Below are 21,001 nucleotides of genomic sequence, written 5' to 3' on the forward strand. Positions count from 1 at the left end.
TTTCTATGGGGATCTAGATTTCTAAGGCACTTGCTTGCAGTTCCTATTGCTTCCATGTTTTTTTTTTCCTTTGAGAAATGAAGAAGTGTGGCTGTTCAGAACGAGGGTCGAGTGAAGTGTACTGTTGTGGTTGGGGCGCGTGACCTGAAGGCTCGCTCCACTTTGTTTTTATCCGCTATTGAACGCAGTTTATCCCGTCTTAAATTTTATCGATTATTTACGTTACAAAATACCTAAAGTTGTATTAGGAAAGTTGTTTGAAATGTTTGGACAAAGATTACAGGTAATTTATTAGATATTTTGTAGACATGTTGCGCGAGTTGGAACCAGTGTTTTTCTGGATAAAAAGCGCCAAATAAATGGACATTTTGCAAATATAACGACGGAATTAATCGAACAAAAGGACCATTTGTGATGTTTATGGGACATATTGGAGTTCCAACAAAATAAGATCTTCAAAGGTAAGGCATGAATTATATCATTATTTCTGAGTTTTGTGTCGCGCCTGGTGGGATGAAATATGATTGTCTGTGTTTGTTTGATGGGGTGCTATCCTCAGATAATAGTATGGTTTGCTTTCGCCGTAAAGCCTTTTTGAAATCTGACACAGCGGCTGGATTAACAAGAAGTGTATCTTTAAGCCTATGTATAACACTTGTATCTTTCATCAATGTTTATGATGAGTATTTCTGTAATTTGATTTGGCTCTGCAATTTCACCGGATGTTATTTGAGACAATACATTACTGAACATAACGCGCCAATTTAAACTGAGGTTTTTGGACATAAAGAGGGACTTTATTGAAAAAAGTCCTGGGAGTGCCACCAGATGAAGATCAAAGGTTAGTGATTCATTTAAATCGCCATTTATGACTTTTGTGAGCCCTCTCCTTGTTGGCTTGGAAAATGTCTGTATGGTTTTTTGTGGCTCGGCGCTGTCCTAACATAATCGCATGGTGTGCTTTTGCCGTAAAGCCTTTTTGAAATCGGACACTGTGGTTGGATTAACAAGAAGTTTATCTTTAAAATGGTGTATAAAACTTGTATGTTTGAGGAATTTTAATTTTGAGATTCCTGTTGTTTGAATTTGGCGCCCTGCAATTTCACTGGCTGTTGTCGAGGTGGGACGCTAGTCCACAAATCCCAGAGAGGTTAACGGGAATATATGTAAATTACTATTAATACCATTTAAATGTAGATGTTTTTTGCATTGGATATATTTACCATATCATATGGAGACAGAAACATATAGCTTTTACCTTATCATAAGTAGACATAAATTGCAAATGATTAAATCCTTCCAAAATAATTATTAAAAATAATTAATTATATTGAACTTTAATTAAATGAGTTGACTCTTCACATCGGATGATTTCACTGAACAACAAAAGAAAGGGAATATTGAATAAAGCCCAATGATCCATCGCATCTCCCAAAAACGTTTTCAACATACATCTGTAAAATGATAGTCTAGAAACTAAAGCTTTGGTTGTCTTCCTCTCAGGCTTCCATGTCTTCTCCCTGGACCTCCTCAATGTCTACTTCTTGAACATCAGACTCTGAGGCCTCATCTTCACTGTCACTTTCCAAGCTTGTTGAGGATGGCTCGTTGTCAGGCTCAAAAAGCCTCAAATTTGCCCGGATGGCCACCAATTTTTCAACCCTTGTATTGGTCAGCTTGTTGCGTGCTTTGGTGTGTATGTTCCCAAACAAGGACCAGTTGTGCTCTGAGGTGGCTAATGTTGGTGGGATTTGGAGGATGATGGAGGCAACAGGGGAAAGAGCCTCAGATCCACAAAGTCCCTTCCACCAGGTGGCTGATGAGATATGTTGGCACGACTGCCATATTGCATCTCCATCCCAAAGCCCTTGCTTGGAAGTGTACTTCGCCAGACTGCCAAGAACCTTGCCCTCATCCAGGCCAAGGTGGCGAGACACAGTAGTGATGACACCATAGGCCTTGTTGATCTCTGCACCAGACAGGATGCTCTTGCCAGCATATTTGGGGTCCAATATGTACGCTGTGGCATGTATGGGCTTCGGGCAGAAGTCTTCACGCTTTTTGATGCATTTCAGTGTCCTCTGCTTGGAGCAACAGTGAAATGGACAGGGCAGTACGGATTTCTTCTCTTACATCTGCAAGCAGAGTCTGAACATCAGACAGGATGGCATTGTCTCCCTCAATCCGTGCAATGGCTACAGCTATAGGTTTCAGGAGTTTCAAGCTGCTTACCACTCTTTCCCAAAATACATCATCCAGGAGGATCCTCTTGATGGAGCTGTCCATATCGACAGACTGTGATATGGCCCTTTCTTGGAGACTCCTTCCCCTCCAGGAGACTGTCAAACATGATGAAAACACCACCCCAACGGGTGTTGCTGGGCAGCTTCAATGTGGTGCTCTTACTCTTCTCACTTTGCTTGGTGAGGTAGATTGCTGCTATAACTTGATGACCCTTCACATACCTAACCATTTCCTTGGCAATTCTGGGTCTTGTGGCATATTTTGGTTAATCTATCCCCAACTCAATGGAATTGCAACCCTCTGCATGCGCAGTGCATTCTTCCATCACATGTACAGCTGATTCTCAATGAAGTGAGTACCAGTCAAAAGTCTGGACACACAGTCTGGACACACCTACTCATTCAAGAGTTTCTTTATTTTAAGTTAATTTGTGGAATTTGAGCCAATCAGTTGGCATTTGAGCCAACCAGTTGTGTTGTGATAAGGTAGGGTTGGTATACAGAAGATAGCCCTATTTGGTAAAATACCAAGTCCATATTATGGCAAGAACAGCTCAAATAAGCAAAGAGAAATGACAGTCCATCATTACTTTAAGACATGAAGGTCAGTCAATCCAGAAAATGTCAAGAACTTTTAAAGTTTCAAGTGCAGGTGCAAAAACAATTAAGCCCTATGATGAAACTGGCTCATGAGGACCGCCACAGGAAAGGAAGACCCATGAGTTACCTCTGCTGCAGAGGATAAGTTCATCACAGATAACTGCACCTCAGATTGCAACCCAAATAAATGCTTCACGGAGTTCAAGAAACAGACACATCTCAACATCAACTGTTCAGAGGAGACTGCGTGAATCAGGCCTTTGTGGTTGAATTGCTGCAAAGAAACCACTACTAAAGGACACCAATAGTAAGAAGAGACTTGCTTGGGCCAAGAAACACAAGCATGGACATTAGACTGGTGGAAATCTGTCCTTTGGTCTGATGAGTCCAAATTTGAGATGTTGGTTTCCAACCACCGTGTCTTTGTGAGACCTATAGTAGGTGAACGGATGATCTCCGCATGTGTGGTTCCCACCGTGAAGCATGGAGGAGGTGATGTGATGGTGCTTTGCTGATGACACTGTGCGAACCAAATCACTGTGTCAGTGATTTATTTCAAATTCAAGGCACACTTAACCAGCATGGCTACCACGGCATAATGCAGCGATAAGCGCAAACCAGATGGGATGGCGTAAGTGGGACTATCATTTGTTTCTCAACAGGACAATGACCCAAAACACACCTCCAGGCTGTGTAAGGGCTATTTGACCAAAAAGGAGGGTGATGGAGTGCTGCATCAGATGACCTGGCCTCCGCAATCATCCAACCTCAACCCAATTGAGATGGTTTGGGATGAGTTGGACCGCAAAATGAAGGAAAAGCAGCCAACAAGTGCTTAGCATTTGTGAAGACTGTTGGAAAAGCATTCCTCATGAAGCTGGTTGAGAGAATGCCAAGAGTGTGCAAAGCTGTCATCAAGGCAAAGGGTGGCTACTTTGAAAAATCTAAAATATATTTTGATTTAACACTTTTTTGGTTACTGCATGATTCCATATGTGTTTTTCATAGTTTTGATGTCTTCACTATTATTCTACAATGTAGAAAATCGTCAAAATTAAGAAAAACGATTGAATGAGTAGGTGTGTCCAAACGTTTGACTGGTACTGTGTAGATTAGGGGTGAAACGGTACGTCTATTCGTATTGAACCGTTCGGTACACTGTCAACGGGTTCGGCACGCACTGCGAACCGAACAATACATTAATCATATATTATAGCTAGGAAAATATATATATTTCATTGTAAAAAAAAATATTGCATAAACCAATGGCGTATAAATTAACGTGAGCTAAATATCCACATAGAAATAAAGTTGTCTTTAAAAAAAAAAAAATTGTCTCGTAGATGTATGCAGCTCCGCTCATTAGTTATTTCAATCCAGCGAGAACAGAGCCGAGAGACCGTGGTAGCAGCAATTAGTTTACGAAGGAATTAGCAGTTAGCGAAATGCGAAGCAGCAACATGGCAAGCATTGGCGAGCCAGAACTAGTAGACGCCCCAGTATCATTTAGGTCTGCCGTCTTGGAACATTTCGGTTTCCCTCTAAACTATAACGGGGATTGCCAACGAGTGGTGGATAACACTTCTACAACATGTAGGCTCTGTTCACCGCCGTTAGCCTATTCGAGTGGCAATACGAGTAACATGACTACTCATTTAGGCCGACATCACCCCAAAGTGCCAATCGGTGGGACTAGGCAAAAAAAATGAAACAGCAACCACGTCTCCCCACAGCCTTCAGGCGACAATATGCGGCTGACTCCGGTAGGGCTGAAGAAATCAACGCAGCGATAGAAAAATTCATAGCGGCAGATATGAGACCCTTCTTTGTGGTGGAGAATACGGGGTTCAGAAACATGTTTAAAGTGGTCGAGCAGCGCTTCACTATACCTTCCCCGTACACATTTTACCCAGATATTAATACCTGCCTTATACTAAACTACAGAACAACTTGAGAGCGAGTTGTCAGAAACGCGGTCTGTTGCTCTAACAGCAGACAGTTGGACGTCTAGAGCTACCTTACTGTAACGGCTCATTTCATTGTGGGAGATAAAAAGCCATGTCCTTCAAACACGACCCATTGAGAGTAGTCACACCAGTGTAAACTTGGGGGAGGAGCTGAGGGAAGTAGTTGCAGTGTGGAAGTTGGAGAGGAATAATGTTACGATTCCTGTAACCACTGACGACGCTAGACATATTGTAAATGCAGTTGCACGAGCTGGATTGGGGCCACAGATAGGATGTTTTGCTCACGTTATTAATCTGCATCTCAAAAAGCAGTGTTAGTGAATCTAGTCTCTCGTCTCCGAGCAAAGATCAGGAAGGTGGTATCCTTCTTTCATAAAAGCACAACTGCTGCACATGTTTTCAAGACAAAACAGGAGATGCTGGAGCTGCCAAACCACAAACCAATCCAAGATGTCCCTACTAGATGGAATTCAAGTCATGACATGGTTGAGAGATACCTTGAGTAGAAAGTTGCGGTGTATTGTATTCTACACTGACTGATCAAGCTGTGAGGAAGAATGTCAAAGATATTGGTGACTTTGTCTAAAAATGACATAAGACTAGCAGAGGAAGTTATCAAAGTGTGCAAACCTCTCAAAACAGTCACAACATTGAGAACATTCCATCAGTTTCCATGGTCCTGCCTATGAAAAACAATGATCCTGAAATCATTGGTGGCATCTGATGAAGATGAACCCACAGTAAGGGATGTCAAGACTGCTATCAGAGTTAACCCGGAGCCTAGATATGGACCCCCAGTTCAAGTCCCTGCTGCACCTGCATGCTGCTGCTTGTCTGAGAGTCTACAATTAACTCACAGCAGAGATTGTGACCAATACACAACAGGTATTGTATTTATTTTGTTAATGTGACATTTTATTTTATTAATTAGTGATTTAACAATTCATTATAAAGAAATAATTGTAATTGTCATAATATATATTTCTAATAACAAATCATATTTTTAAAGCCACTTCAGAGACAGTAATTTTCATCTAATTTAATTCTGCAGGGTCAAGCCACAGATACCACAGGAGCCAACCCCTCTCCAGAGACGACAGGGATTCTCCTCCAGAAAAGAAGTCTGCCATGGCTGAGCTTTTAGGGGAGTTGTTCACGACCCAGGAGCAGGGATACAAGTCAAAGGTCGAGGTCATAGAGGAGGAGGTGACCTCATACAAGGAAGTGGACTGTATTCCCCTGGATGCTGATCCACTTACATGGTGGAAGACCAAAGAGATAATATACCCTCATGTTTCCATGTTAGCAAGGTGCTTCCTGGCTGTGCCTGGGACCTCCGTCCCTAGCGAGAGGGTATTCTTCACAGCGAGCCCATCAGTGCTCACTGCAGATCATGTGAATAGACTAATCTTCTTAAAGAAAAACTTGAAAATCTGATAATTTTGTAAATATTTTTTTTCAAGTAACCAGTCTCAAGTGTTCCTATTTAGTTTAAGGCGCTGCTATGTGACTTAATGTTGATATCTGCTGCTGGACTACACACTCTTGAAGTTCTGTTTTAAATTACTCTTTTATTTCCTGTTATAAGGCAGACACTGCTGTTTTTTGTTGTCTGTTTCCATATGCTCCTGGGAATTCAAGCTACCCATGTTTACTATTATAATGTTAAGGCAAGGGCTGATTTCAAGGTTTTACTGTTAAACTATAAAGCGTTACATGGGCTTGCTCCTACCTATCTTTCCGAGTTGGTCCTGCCGTACATACCTACACGTACGCTACGGTCACAAGACGCAGGCCTCCTAATTGTCCCTAGAATTTCTAAGCAAACAGCTGGAGGCAGGGCTTTCTCCTATAGATCTCCATTTTTATGGAATGGTCTGCCTACCCATGTGAGAGACGCGGACTCGGTCTCAACCTTTAAGTCTTTACTGAAGACTTATCTCTTCAGTGGGTCATATGATTGAGTGTAGTCTGGCCCAGGAGTGTGAAGGTGAACGGAAAGGCTCTGGAGCAACGAACCGCCCTTGCTGTCTCTGCCTGGCCGGTTTCCCTCTCTCCACTGGGATTCTCTGCCTCTAACCCTATTACAGGGGCTGAGTCACTGGCTTACTGGTGCTCTTTCATGCCGTCCCTAGGAGGGGTGCGTCACTTGAGTGGGTTGAGTTACTGACGTGATCTTCCTGTCTGGGTTGGCGCCTCCCCCCCCCCTTGGTTTGTGCCGTGGTGGAGATCTTTGTGGGCTATACTCGGCCTTGTCTCAGGATTGTAAGTTGGTGGTTGAAGATATCCCTCTAGTGGTGCGGGGGCTGTGCTTTGGCAAAGTGGGTGGGGTTATATCCTTCCTGTTTGGCCCTGTCCGGGGGTATCATCGGATGGGGCCACAGTGTCTCCTGACCCCTCCTGTCTCAGCCTCCAGTATTTATGCTGCAGTAGTTTATGTGTCGGGGGGCTAGGGTCAGTTGGTTATATCTGGAGTACTTCTCCTGTCTTATCCGGTGTCCTGTGTGAATTTAAGTATGCTCTCTCTAATTCTCTCTTTCTCTCTCTCGGAGGACCTGAGCCCTAGGACCATGCGTCAGGACTACCGGGCATGATGACTCCTTGCTGTCCCCAGTCCACCTGGCCTTGCTGCTGTTCCAGTTTCAACTGTTCTGCCTGCGGCTATGGAACCCTGACCTGTCCACCGGACGTGCTACCTGTCCCAGACCTGCTGTTTTCAACTCTCTAGAGACCGCAGGAGCGGTAGAGATACTCTTAATGATCGGCTATGAAAAGCCAACTGACATTTACTCCTGAGGTGCTGACTTGCTACACCCTCGATAACTACTGTGATTATTATTATTTGACCATGCTGGTCATTTATGAACATCTTGGCCATGTTCTGTTATAATCTCCACCCGGCACAGCCAGAAGAGGACTGGCCACCCCTCATAGCCTGGTTCCTCTCTAGGTTTCTTCCTAGGTTTTGGCCTTTCTAGGGAGTTTTTCCTAGCCACCGTGCTTCTACACCTGCATTGCTTGCGGTTTGGGGTTTTAGGCTGGGTTTCTGTACAGCACTTCGAGATATTAGCTGATGTACGAAGGGCTATATAAAATAAACTTGATTTGATATAATAAATGAAAAATTACATATTTCTCAGGCATTTATTTTGTCGATGTATTGAAACCATACCGAACCATATCGTACCGTGAGTTTTGTGAAGCCCCACCCCTAGTGTGTGTGTGTATGTATATATATATATATATATAAATAATCGTACAAGAAAAATACTATCTGGGGAAGAAGAATAGACGGTAGATGGCCTCATACTTTAATGGACAGTCATTACAGGTCCATGCTGAGTGTCTTTTCACACTTTCAAGGAGCTGGTAATTTGTCTGCACACACACACACACCACCACCTCACACACTTATGGTCATAGGTGCTGTATAGCTCTGTGATTATGTGCTGTATAGCTCTGTGATTACATGACCCACGGAGAACAATCAACCATGACGAAGTGTTTATTAATGTTTCATGGATATTTCAATACAGTAGATGGTAATTATGGGTGTCTGACCAGTTGTTACTATTTTATTTATTTAACCAGGCAAGTCAGTTAAACTGCAGCCCGACGCCGGTACACTTATGGCAACAGCCAGCTCAAGTGCAGGGCGCGAAATTCAAAATATATATTTTTTAAATATTTAACTTTCACACATTAACAAGTCCAATACAACATATGAAAGGTACACATCTTGTGAATCCAGCCAACATGTCCGATTTTTAAAATGTTTTACAGGGAAGACACAATATGTAAATCTATTAGCTAACCACGTTAGCAAAAGACACCACTTTTTTTACTCCACCAGTTTTTTACTCCATCAGTAGCTATCACAAATTCGACCAAATAAAGATATAAATAGCCACTAACCAAGAAACAAATTCATCAGATGACAGTCTGATAACATATTTATTGTATAGCATATGTTTTGTTAGAAAAATGTGCATATTTCAGGTATAAATCATAGTTTACATTGCAGCTACAATCAGAAATTGCACCGAAAGCAGCCATAAAACTTACAGACACCAACGTCAAATACCTAATTACTCATCATAAAACATTTCTGAAAAATACATAGTGTACAGCAAATGAAAGACAGGCATCTTGTGATTCCAGCCAATATTTCCGATTTATTAAGTGTTTTACAGCGAAAACAAAATGTAGCGTTATATTAGCTTAGCACAATAGCCAGAAACACTTGGGCGCCGACGACCAGTTCACATCTACGACAGATATATGAAATAGCATCATAAAATGTTTCTTACTTTTGCTGATCTTCCATCAGAATGTTGGACAAGGTGTCCTTTGTCCAGAACAGTCATTGTTTGGATTTAGAACGGCAACTTTCCCTCTTCATTTAGCATGCACACTAGCCAAGTGGCACGACGCTCTCCATGTCAACAAACGGAAGAGAACGGAACACGGCAAAACTCCCGAAAAATTTTCAATAATCTGATGAAACTATATTGAAAAAACATACTTTACGATGATATGGTGACATGTATCAAATAAAATCAAAGCCGGAGATAATAGTCGCCTATAACGGCAGCTAAACAAAAGGCAATCCCACTGTCCACCTCGCGCTCTTCAGAGTACCGAAAATGGTGGACACGTCATTCCAAGATGATGTGTTCCATCTCAGACCAAGATAATCACCTCATTTCTTCTCTCACAGCCTCTTGACACCCAGGGGAAGGTGTATGACGTGCATGTATACTAATAGGTCTCGTGCCCATTTATAGGCAGGAAGAAGAACAGAGCCTCGATTTCAGACTTTCCACTTCCTGGTCAGGAAGTGTGCTGCAGAATGAGTTCTGTTTCACTCAGAGAAATAATTCAAACGGTTTTAGAAACTAGAGAGTGTTTTCTATCCAATAGTAATAATAATATGCATATTGTACGAGCAAGAATTGAGTACGAGGCCGTTTGAAATGGGCACCTTTTATCTGGCTACTCAATACTGCCCCTTGCAGCCCAAACAGGTTAAGAACAAATTCTTATTTACAATGACGGCCTACAATGGCCAAACCTGGACGATGCTCGGACAATTGTGCGCCCCACCCTATGGGACTCCCAATGACGACCGGATGTGATACAGCCTGGATTCGAACCAGGTACTGCAGTGACGCCTCTTGCACTAAGATGCAGTGTCTTAGACCAATGTGCCAGTCGGGAGCCCTATGGGTGGCACACACTCAAGGATGTACACTCCAGAGATAAAAAAAAATTATGAAATCTCCATACACTCACACGGACACACACGAAGATGGACAGTACACACACACACACAGAAACGAAGATGGACAATACACACAGCAGCTAGAAATCTCAATATGAGTCCTTTGTAGTTCATAACATTTCCCTCCGGAAAGCTTACCATAAACCATTACAGTATTACAGTTAATAGCACTCAGCACCCGATCAGACCTTTAGTCACTACATGCTGCTGGGGCCATTCAGACCATAGGAAAGACCAGGGCCTGTATTCATAATTAGGAGTGCTGATCTAGGATCAGCTTTGCCTTTTAGATCATAATGAATAGCATTACATGGACATGTGGGGACCTGATCCTAGATCAGCGCTCCTACTCCGAGACCACTTCATTAAATCATGAAGGGCAGAAACCCCCTTGTTATTTTTAAAGCAGACCATTACAAGCAGATCAACGGCTTAGCCCCGGCCTGGCATCCGCGGTTACGCCACTCAAACCCACAGGCCCTGGCACCGTCCCTTCGACTAAATTAATCCTCCCAGGGGAAACAAAAGCACGTTGAAACTTGGAAGCGGTGAAACACAGAAAACGTGTCCTCTGTTTCCATTAGTGACCTGAGACTGAGTCCACAGAAAGTTTGTGTTGAGAGAAAGAGCAATGGATGGAGGGAGGAGAGCAGAGACAATTTAATTAGGGGAAAACTTAGAGTGAGAATGGAAGACATGGGAAATTGGAGAGAAGAGGAGGAGCCTGTTAGCCATTGACAACAAACGTTCCCCACACAGTAACTTGCATATGAGAAGTATTATCACTAGCTTCTTTTGTGTTAGCCTTTGGTTTTAGATGAAGCGCACACACACACACACACACACACACACACCTCTCTGCAGGCAAAGTGAAAACAATAAAACACCAGATGAATCCTGAACTTAATAACTCAACCCTCTGCTGTAATCTGTAATTGGCAGTTGGTGAATGTCAGAGGGGGACTTGAAAAGGTTCAAATAGAAGCAGCCACTTATTTAGGCTGGTACAGACCCAGATCTGTGTTTCTGAAACAGCTACAGCTCTGATTTATTTAGCCCAAAACGAGAATGAAAAAGAGCTTCACACAGACACCCTAGACCAACTCCAATTCGGTATCGCCCCAACAGATCCACAGATGAGACAATCTCAAATGCCCTTCACACTGCCCTCTCCCACCTGGACAAGAGGGGAAATAACTATGTGAGAATGCTGTTCATAGACTACAGCTCAGCTTTCAAGACAATAGTCCCCTCCAAGCTGGCGACCCTGTGACTGAACCCCTCCCTCTGCAACTAGATCCTGGACTTCCTGACGGGCCGGCCCAAGGTGGTGAGGTTAGGCAACAACCTCCGCCACGTTGACTCTCAACACGTGGGCCCCTCAGGGGTGTGTACTTAGTCCCCTCCTGTACTCCCTGTTCACCCACGACTCCAACACCATCAACAAGTTTGCTGACGACACGGCGGTGGTTACCGTCGCTGATGAGTCAGCCTACAGGGAGGAGGTCAGAGACTTAGCAGTGTGTTGCCAGGACAACAAAAACCTCTCCCTCAACGTCAGTAAGACCAAGGAGCTGATTGTGGACTATAGGAGAGAGTCATGAAGTCATGAAGAGGGCACGACAACACCTTTTCCCCCTCAGGAGACTGAAACGATTTGGCATGGGTCCTCGGATCCTCAAAAAGTTCTACAGCTGCAATAGAAAGCATCTTGACTGGCTGGATCACTGCTTGGTATGGCACCACCCTTGTCAGATACAGAGGGTGGTGCGGACAGCCCATGTACATCCCTGCCATCCAGGTCCTCTAAATCAGCCGGTGTCAGAGAATAGCACGAAGAATTGCCAAAGACTCCAACCACCAAGCCATAGACTGTAAACTCTGCTACCGTCCGGCAAACAGGACCGGAACATCGGCTCTCGGACCAACAGGTTCCGAGGCAGCTTCTACCCCCAAGCCATAAGACTGCTAAAAAGTCAATTAATGATACCCAAACTATCTGCACTGACCACACACACAACGACACATCACAAAACACACACACCCATCATTTGCTGCTGCTACTACTTTGTTCTTTATTTTACTCGTATCTATCCTGATGCCTAGCCACTTTACCCTGCCTTCATGTACAGATCTACCTCAAATACCTTGTACCTCTGCACATGGATCTGGTACTGGTACTCCCTGTATACAAATCCATTCTTGTGTGTTATATTTTTTAAACTGCCTCATTGGGGAAGGGCTAATAAGCAAGCATTTCACGGTAAAGTCTACACCAGTTGTGACAAATCACATTTTATTTATCAACCAAAAATGATGGTAACTTTCCACAAAATTCCTACATTTTCCAGAAATCCTGGTAGGAGGATTTCAGATTCCCTGTTTATTCCAGAAATCTTCCAACCTGTTTTTTTTTTTAAATGAATAAAATAAAACCTTGGGCCTTGTATCAATCAATGATCCCTCCAGCCCCCAGGGAGCAGCAGCCCAGGTCTCACCAGGGAGCAGAGCTTCTCCACAGCCTCCAGGATGAGCTCCTGGTGGCTGATCTTGTGAACGCCCAGCCGCTCCAGGTCCTGGGAGGAGAGCTGCAGCAGGTCCAACCCCGTCACCCTCCACTCTTTGAAGGGGTACTGCTGGAGAGGGGCATCCAGACCTGGAGAGAGAGAGACCACACATGGATAATCAGATTTTTTTCAAGCATTTATTACCATTTCCTGACAAATGTGCAGTTACCTTAGTGGACATTATAATTTTTGTCCTTCCACGAACACACTTGATTCAGCTAATCATCAAACCTACCGGGCAAAAGCAAAAATATGCATCCTTCTGGGTCTCCAGTCTCCTGGCAACCAAATGTTACGCCACGCCCACGGACGTTCGTTTCTTCTCTGCAATGAGTACCGCCCTGACCCTTCACCGAATGCTAACACATTCGGGGCCTAGTGATTGGCCTAGAAACCAATGGGTTGGGCCAGAACGTCACTTGTGCCCCTCATCACCACAAACAACTTCAATGATGGAAGTCTCAGACTAACGTATGTAGTGAATGACAGTGCAGCGGAAGAATTTAATGCGAGTCATCAGGCAAGGACCCCAGGACCAGGAAAACACTGGGCTACATGTTTATTTAACCAACAGTCCTTATACACCCTCAAATAAAGTGTTACCCATCATCCTCATTTCTTATCCGTATCATCATGATAATCTCATCACAACAGCATTGTCATGGTCATTATCTGTATCTTTACCGTTATCATCATGGCAACAGCATTGTAGTTATTTCCAATCACAGAGGAGAGGATGCCTCTTTATTAAATCAATGACTAACTTGTTGACCAGTGTTTTGTCACACTGCCCCCCAATTTACTGCTCGTTTCTACAGCACCAACTTGCGAGTTGGTCAGCTCCCGCTCGTGTAGTGTATGAGCAGGCAGGATCCATACAAAGCAAGTTCTCCGCTTTCTCTTCGTTTGCCGTACTGGTGTGTGACTCAGGTGTGTTGCTTGTGTGTTTGCCATTTCACTGGCTGTTCATGTTTTGGGAGGTGGGGTGCGTGCTGTATTTGCAAATACACTGTAGCTCATAGCAAACTTTTTGTAAATTCCTGTCAAGAAGAGAATCACAGAAGCCCAGCTAGCCTGTAGTTTTAAATGGAGGTCGCTAACAAACGTTTTCAACGTTGCAGGTGTTTATTTTGCTAAATTCCGGGGCAATACGGACTATGGCTACTCTTAGAAAAACAGTAGCAAACTTACACAAGCTGCTGGGAAACGCATGCTGGACATAGACTTCAAAACAGATTCGCTGCCTTGGATCCAGATGTTCCGGCGCCTTCATCCCGGAGGACTTCCGCTTTGAGATTGGATCCAGAGGTACCTGTGACTTTGTCCCCTGTTCTGTCTCCCTCTCTCTCTCTCTCTCTCTCTCTCTCTCCGGTGGCTTCCACCATGGGTTCAGATCTTCCCCTTCATCAGCCACGATGGATTCTACGGCTGGCTCGGGTCCATCGAGCCACACCTCCCATCGGTTCTCGAGGGGTCTTCTAAACCACTCAAGGCGAAAGAACGACCAGACATCCCCAGCCATTTCACCAGCTGTCATCATCGGCAGCTCTATGGTGAGAAACATCTTGGTTCCCGGGGCAAAAACCCTGTGCTACCCTGAGGCACGAATACAGGACATTACAATGCTGCTTCCTACCATTCTAACACAGCTGCCGGGGGCTGACGCTGCTGTAGTCCATGTGGGGTGTGTTGTTGTTAGACAAGTAACTCTTTATCCACATTATAGCAGGGGGTGTAAAGCCATAACACATACATTTTTCCAGCAGCAGACTATGATCAATAATTTCAAAAGCTGCACTGAAGTCTAACAAGACAGCCCCCACAATCATTTTATCATCAATTTCTCCCAGCCAATAAGTGCCTTGCTTGTTGAGTGTCCTTCCCTATATGTGTGCTGAAAATCTGTTGTCAATTTGTTTACTGTGAAATGGCATTATACCTGGTCAAACAGGTAACAGGCTGATTGGTCAGCTATTTGAGCCAGTAAAGGGGGCTTTACTATTCTTGGGTAGCAGACTGACTTTAGCTTCCCTCCAGGCCTGAGGGCACACACTTTCTAGTAATGTCATCTGTTACAAGCAAGTTATTGACTTCATGGACCTTGTTTCTCAGGCTGCATATGTTAATATGGGCTACTTTTAGCACTTTTCTGGGTTGCTTGATTCTTTTTAATGCTTTACTGGGAAGCTTATCAGAAGTAGACTTGATAGTGCAGGGTGAGCTGCACAAAGTGGTCTTTCTACTAGGGCACCGTCTCAGTGCTAACTGTAACTCCGGTTCATAGGCTCATGATTACTGCATCCAATAGCTGTAGGATTAACAAAAGCTATTCAGGACAAATAGGGGGACATTCATTAAGTTACTAACATTGTGTCTATCAAAGCCCCTGGGATAATGTACATGTAATGAAGCATTATGACGACTCATTGTCACAATGGTAGGGATTAGCCGAGCTGGTCTTGGGTCATTGATAAGTCATTGTTTCAACGCTGCCTTGAAATGCGTAGACAGAGTCCAGGAGCCAAGATGATTTGGATGGATTCCGTCATTCCTGTAGCATATCTTCTGTTTCAAAAGCTGTTAAGGAGCCTTTTGGACCTAGACTTAGCGCTCTGGTACCGCTTGCCGTGCGGTACCAGAGAGAACAGTCTATGACTTGGGTGACTGGAGTCTGACAATTTTTTGGGCCTTCCTCTGACACCGCCTAGTATATAGGTCCTGGATGGCAGGACGCGTCGCCCCAGTGATGTACTGGGCCTTACGCACTACCCTCTGTTGCGCCTTATGGTTAGATGCCGAGCAGTTGCCATACCAGGCGGTGATGCAACTGGTAAGGATGCTCTCGATGGTGCAGCTGTAGAACCTTTTGAGGATCTGGGGACCCATGCCAAATATTTTCAGTCTCCTGAGGGGGAAAAAGCATTATTGTGCCCTCTTCACGACTGTCTTGGTATGTTTGGACCATGATAGTTTGTTGGTGATGTGGACACCAAGGAACATAGAACTCTTGACTTACTCCACTACAGCCCCATCGATGTTAAAGGGGACCTGTTCGGAACTCCTTTTCCTGTAGTCCACAATAATCCCCATTGTATTGTATTGAGGGAGAGGTTGTTGTCCTGGCACCACACTGCCAGGTCTCTGACCTCCTCCCTATAGGCTGTCTCATCGTTGTCGGTGATCAAGCCTACCACTGTTGTGTCGTCACCAAACTTAATGATGGTGTTGAAGTCTTGCTTGGCAACGCAGTCGTGGGTGAACAGGGAGTACAGGAGTGGATTAAGCACGCACACCGAGGGGCCCCCATGTTGAGGATCAGCGTGGCATATGTGTTGTTGCCTACCCTTACCACTTGGGGGCGGCCTGTCAGGAAGTCCAGGATCCAGTTGCTGAGGGAGGTGTTTAGTCCCAGGATCCTTACCTTAGTGATGAGCTTTGTGTCCACTATGGTGTTGAACGCTGAGTTGTAGTCAATGAATAGCACTCACATCGGTGTTCCTTTTGTCCAGGTGGGAAAGGACAGTGTGGAGTGAGATTGAGACTGCGTCATCTGTGGATCTGTTGGGGCGGTATGCAAATTGGAGTGGGTCTAGGGTTTCCGGGATGATGGTGTTGATGTGAGCCATGACCAGCTTTTCAAAGCACATTATGGCAGGTTACCTTCGCTTTCTTGGGCAAAGGGACTATGGTGGTCTGCTTGAAACATGTAGGTATTACAGACTCAGTCAGGGAGAGGTTGAAAATGTCCGTGTTAGACACCTACCAGTTGGTCTGTGCATGCTTTGAGTACACGTCCTGGTAATCCGTCTGGCCCCGCGGCCTTGTGAATATTGACCTGTTTAAAGGTCTTGCTCACATCGGCTACAGAAAACGTGATTACACAGTCGTCTGGAACAGCTGGTGCTCTCATGCATGCTTCAGTGTTGCTTGCCTCGAAGCGAGCATAAAAGACATTTAGCTGGTCTGGTAGGCTCGCGTCACTGGGCAGCTCGCAGCTGGGTTTCCTTTTGTAGTCCGTAATAGTTTGCAAGCCCTGCCACATCCGACAAGCGTCGGAGCCGGTGTAGTATGATTTCATCTTAGTCCTGTATTGACGCTTTGCCTGTTTGATGGTTCGTCTGAGGGCATAGCGGGATTTCTTATAAGCGTACGGATTAGTGTCCCGCCTCCTTGAAAGCAGCAACTCTAGGCTTTAGCTCGGTGCAGATGTTGCCTGTAATCCATGGTTTCTGGTTGGGATATGTATTTACGGTCACTGTGGGGACGACGTCGTCGATGCACTTATTGACGATGCCTGAGGTGGTATACTCCTCAATGCCATTGGATGAATCCCGGAAACATATTCCAGTCTGTGATAGCATAAGAGTCCTGTAGCGTAGCCTCCGCATCATCTGACCACTTTCGTATTGAGTGAGTCACTGGTACTTCCTGCTTTAGTTTTTGCTTGTAAACAGGAGGATAGAATTATGGTCAGATTTGCCAAATTGAGGGTGAGCTCTGTATGCGTCTCTGTGTGTGGAGTAAATGTGGTCTAGAGTTTTTTTCCCCCCTTCGGTTGCACATGTGAAATTAGGTCAAACGGATTTAAGTTTGACTTCATTAAAGTCCCCAGCCACTAGGAGCGCCCCATCTGGATGATACAGCTCTTTGAGTGCGGTCTTAGTGCCAGCATCGGCTTGTGGTGGTAAATAGACGGCTACGAAAAATATAGAAAACTCAGTTTATCATGAGGTGCTCTACCTCAGGCGAGCAATACCATGAGAACCTCCAATATTAGACATTGCGCACACCAGCTGTTATTGACAAATAAACACACCACCACCCCTGGTACCAGACGAAGCTGTTCTGTCCTACAGATGCACAGAAAACCCAGTCAACTGTACATTATCCGTGTCATCATACAGCCACGACTCGGTGAAACATAAGATATTACAGTTTTTAATGTCCCGTTGGTAGGATAGTCTCGAGCGGAGATCATCCAGTTTATTCTCCAGTGATTGCACATTGGCCAATAGAACAGATGGTAGAGGTGGGTTACCCTCTAACTGACAAATTCTCACAAGGCACCCCAAATCGCCGCCCCTTGTATTTCCGTCTTTTCTTCACGCGAATGACGGGGATTTGGGCCTGGTCTCGGCAAAGCAGCATATCCTTCGTGACGGACTCATTAAAGAAAAAATATTGGTCTAGTTCGAGGTGAGTAATTGTTGTTCTGATATCCAGAAGCTCTTTCGGTCATAAGAGATGGTAGCAGCAAAATGATGTACAACATAAGTTACAAACAATGTGAAAAAAAACACAAAATAGCAGTTGGTTAGGAGCCCGTAAAACGGCAGACATCCCCTCCGGCGCCATTCTTTCTCAGCTATTATTACCATATTGCAATGGTATAAACTCAGTGCAGACCTTTTTAAAATCATTGAATATGGAAAATATGCTCTTATGAACAAAAACAGCCTATAAGCAAACTAAAAAAGCGTGTGGAACTATCTACAAAGGTAAGCTTAAACTGTTGTGTGTAACAGATTGTGGAAGTTTCTCAGACTGTCAGAGGCATTTTAGTAACTGGACTAGTTTCTACTCGCTGAAAATGATGGCTGCAGTATTGGTGTAATTTAGACCCATTTGGCTGCTTTGAATTAAAAAAAATAAAAAAATACAGGACATTCCAATAATCAATACATGTGGAAAGTGACATACTGTACTCACACTTTAGTCAAATTGTCAATTTAGTAGGCTTCAAAACACGAGGACATTGGGGGCCACGACATAGCCTAGTAGTCTGATTTATCCAGCTGTAATACAACATTAATTGGTATATAGTCAACAGCCTGACACTAACGACTGTAAAAACCAAGCATGCCATGAAAATTGTATATTCTGAATCGGGGAGGACAGCGGACAATCTACACCTTTTTTGTGTGAATTATTTTTATTTTTTTTAAGACTTAAAAAAAAAGGAATTGACAAAGGCGTCAATTGCTCCCCATCCTCAGAATATAAAATGTTCATTGTTATGGCATGCCTGGTTCAATAGTTATTGACGAGAGAACACCGAATTTCCTAAATGTATCTAATTTTACCTTGGTGGCGAACCGAACCATATACCTACTGGCATATGGTTCCGACTCTAAAAAGGTAAGGTAAAAAAAAATACCTTCTTGTGGATATCTTGTCTCAAATTTCAAGCATTTGAAGGACAAACCGCACAGACAACCGGTAGAGTAAATTTAAATGTCGGCCTAATTATATAAAACATTCTGGCTTGTAAGAAACATTTGCACGATTTTACAGGCAAAAGTATCAGGCTAGGCTATATATATTATATACCAATTAATTGTGTATTACAGCTTGATCAATCAGACTTGGCCCCTATCAATTTAACTTCCTCATTCCACCTCCCCTTCCAAGATGATTCGTGGCGCTTCTATTTACGGCTACCTGTGTGAAAACCGAATTAAACTCACCTACCAAACACAAACAGCGCCAATTATAGCCTACCTTTGAGCCAGTCGCTCACTCTCTCCTTGCTCCACGACGATATAGGCTGCATGCTGGGAGTCCTGGGAATGTTGATTAAATTATTCCCAATCGAATTCTTCAACGGACTCTACTACTCTGGATCAGAGGAAGGAACATTTCATCCTGACGATGGGCACTCCCACTTACAGGTACAAGTCCCTCCGCGAACCAATAGCATTAAGCTGTCTGCCTATGATTCAGACGCACATATTTTTATTCACACTCACATTGGAGCGGTGGGAGTGACAGAGTAGAATACTGTCATTATTTCAAACTTTAGCCTACATCATTTGATGAGGGATTAACCCGAAAGAATTGCAACGAGTAGTGAAGGCTGGTCTTTACTTGTCGACTTAATTCTTATTCCAAAATTCGTTGCTTTTGGGAATAGGTTTTGTTTCTCAAGAGTGGTTAGGAGTTTTTTCCCCTTTTTTAGCAATAGTGAAAGAGCCAAGTATAATGTAGCAACTATTTAAACTAAGTATACTACTAGCTATTACTCTATATAACTATAGTTTACCATTGAATGTGAGTTGTTTTGGTGAATTATTAATATACCAACAACATAACGTTAACACAAACAGGCTTCAGTTAGGAACAGATGACACATAAAACATATTTAACATTTCATCTGAGTATCGTATCAAATAATACACAAATAGCATTAGTGTAGAAAATAACTTAGTATTGGCTTTCTTTTTGGTGCCTGTCTGGTTACAGTTGAATAATTTGACTTGGAATAGTTAGGAAACAGTTGTGAAATGTGTTGCTGGACCATTAGAAAACATTGCAATAGTGAATGTACCTCATGAAATCCAAGCCGGATGAAAGGCCAAGGCATCAGAGACTGCCCTTTGACATTTTGCACCCCCTGGTGTTTCTCTCTTTCAAATCAGACATGATGATAGACTGATAGAAGAGCTAGTCATTGGTAACTGCATACAGAATAGCAAACTCAAGCAAACAACATTTGCTTTAAATTTTTTTATTTTAAAGCGCCTCACTGCACAACGCCTTGCCCCTATCTGACCTCTGACCTAAATATGCATATGTAATAATGTATGTACTGTATGCTTCAGTGGAGGCTGCTGAGGGGAGAACGGCTCATAATATTGTCTGGAACGGAGCCAATGGAATTACATCAAACCATATGTTTGATGTATTTGATACCGTTCCACCTATTCCACTCCAGCCATTACCACGAGCCCGTCCTCCCCAATCAAGGTGCCGCCAACCTCCTGTGGTATGCATGTAACTGTCCGTAGAACCTTTTTTGGTTCTATTGTTCTTATTTAAAATTTGTGTAGTTCAGTCCTTGAGCTGTTCTCGTCTATTGATATTCTATATTATGTCATGTTTTATGTTCTGTGTGGACCCCAGGAAGAGTAGCTGCTGCTTCAGAAACAGCTAATGGGGATCCTAATAAACTACCAATACCAGGATTTTGTCTGAAAGTGGATGTTGCGAAATAAATGGGAGGAACAACATAAGTGGGTGTATGAAAACCTAACACCTAATTTGGAAGATTGATTGCCACTCAAGACCAATTTTGCGTTGCTGCTTCCTTGTAGCTTTTTCGCTAAGTCTAACCTTAACCTCATTCTCTTAACCTGTCACGTAAATTCTCCTAACCTGCCACGCAGTAATTCTCCTAACCTGCCATGGTAATTTTCCTAACCTGCCACGGTAATTCTCCCTACCTGCTACGTTAGTTCTCCTAACCTGTCATGTTAATTATCCTAAGCTGCTACGTTAATTCTGCAAACCTGTCATGTTAATTATCCTAACCTGCTACGTTAATTCTGCAAACCTGCCACG

The 21,001-nt window shown here is 43.7% G+C and overlaps 1 protein-coding gene across 1 annotated transcript in view; it reads right to left on the minus strand.

Moving 5' to 3' along the window:
* The window catches only part of LOC120060161 (connector enhancer of kinase suppressor of ras 1-like), a 98,178-nt gene extending 78,964 nt beyond the window's left edge, over positions 1 to 19,214 (minus strand). Inside the window, exons 1-2 of the mRNA XM_039009282.1 lie at positions 19,163 to 19,214; positions 12,593 to 12,750 (exon numbers count right to left, since the gene is read on the minus strand). Coding sequence (XP_038865210.1) covers positions 12,593 to 12,750; positions 19,163 to 19,214 — 210 coding nt within the window. The remainder of the gene's footprint in view (positions 1 to 12,592; positions 12,751 to 19,162) is intronic.
* Between the last annotated feature and the right edge of the window lie 1,787 nt (positions 19,215 to 21,001).

The sequence above is a fragment of the Salvelinus namaycush genome, chromosome 15 (assembly GCF_016432855.1).
Source record: "Salvelinus namaycush isolate Seneca chromosome 15, SaNama_1.0, whole genome shotgun sequence".
In the NCBI taxonomy this organism is placed as follows: domain Eukaryota; kingdom Metazoa; phylum Chordata; class Actinopteri; order Salmoniformes; family Salmonidae; genus Salvelinus; species Salvelinus namaycush.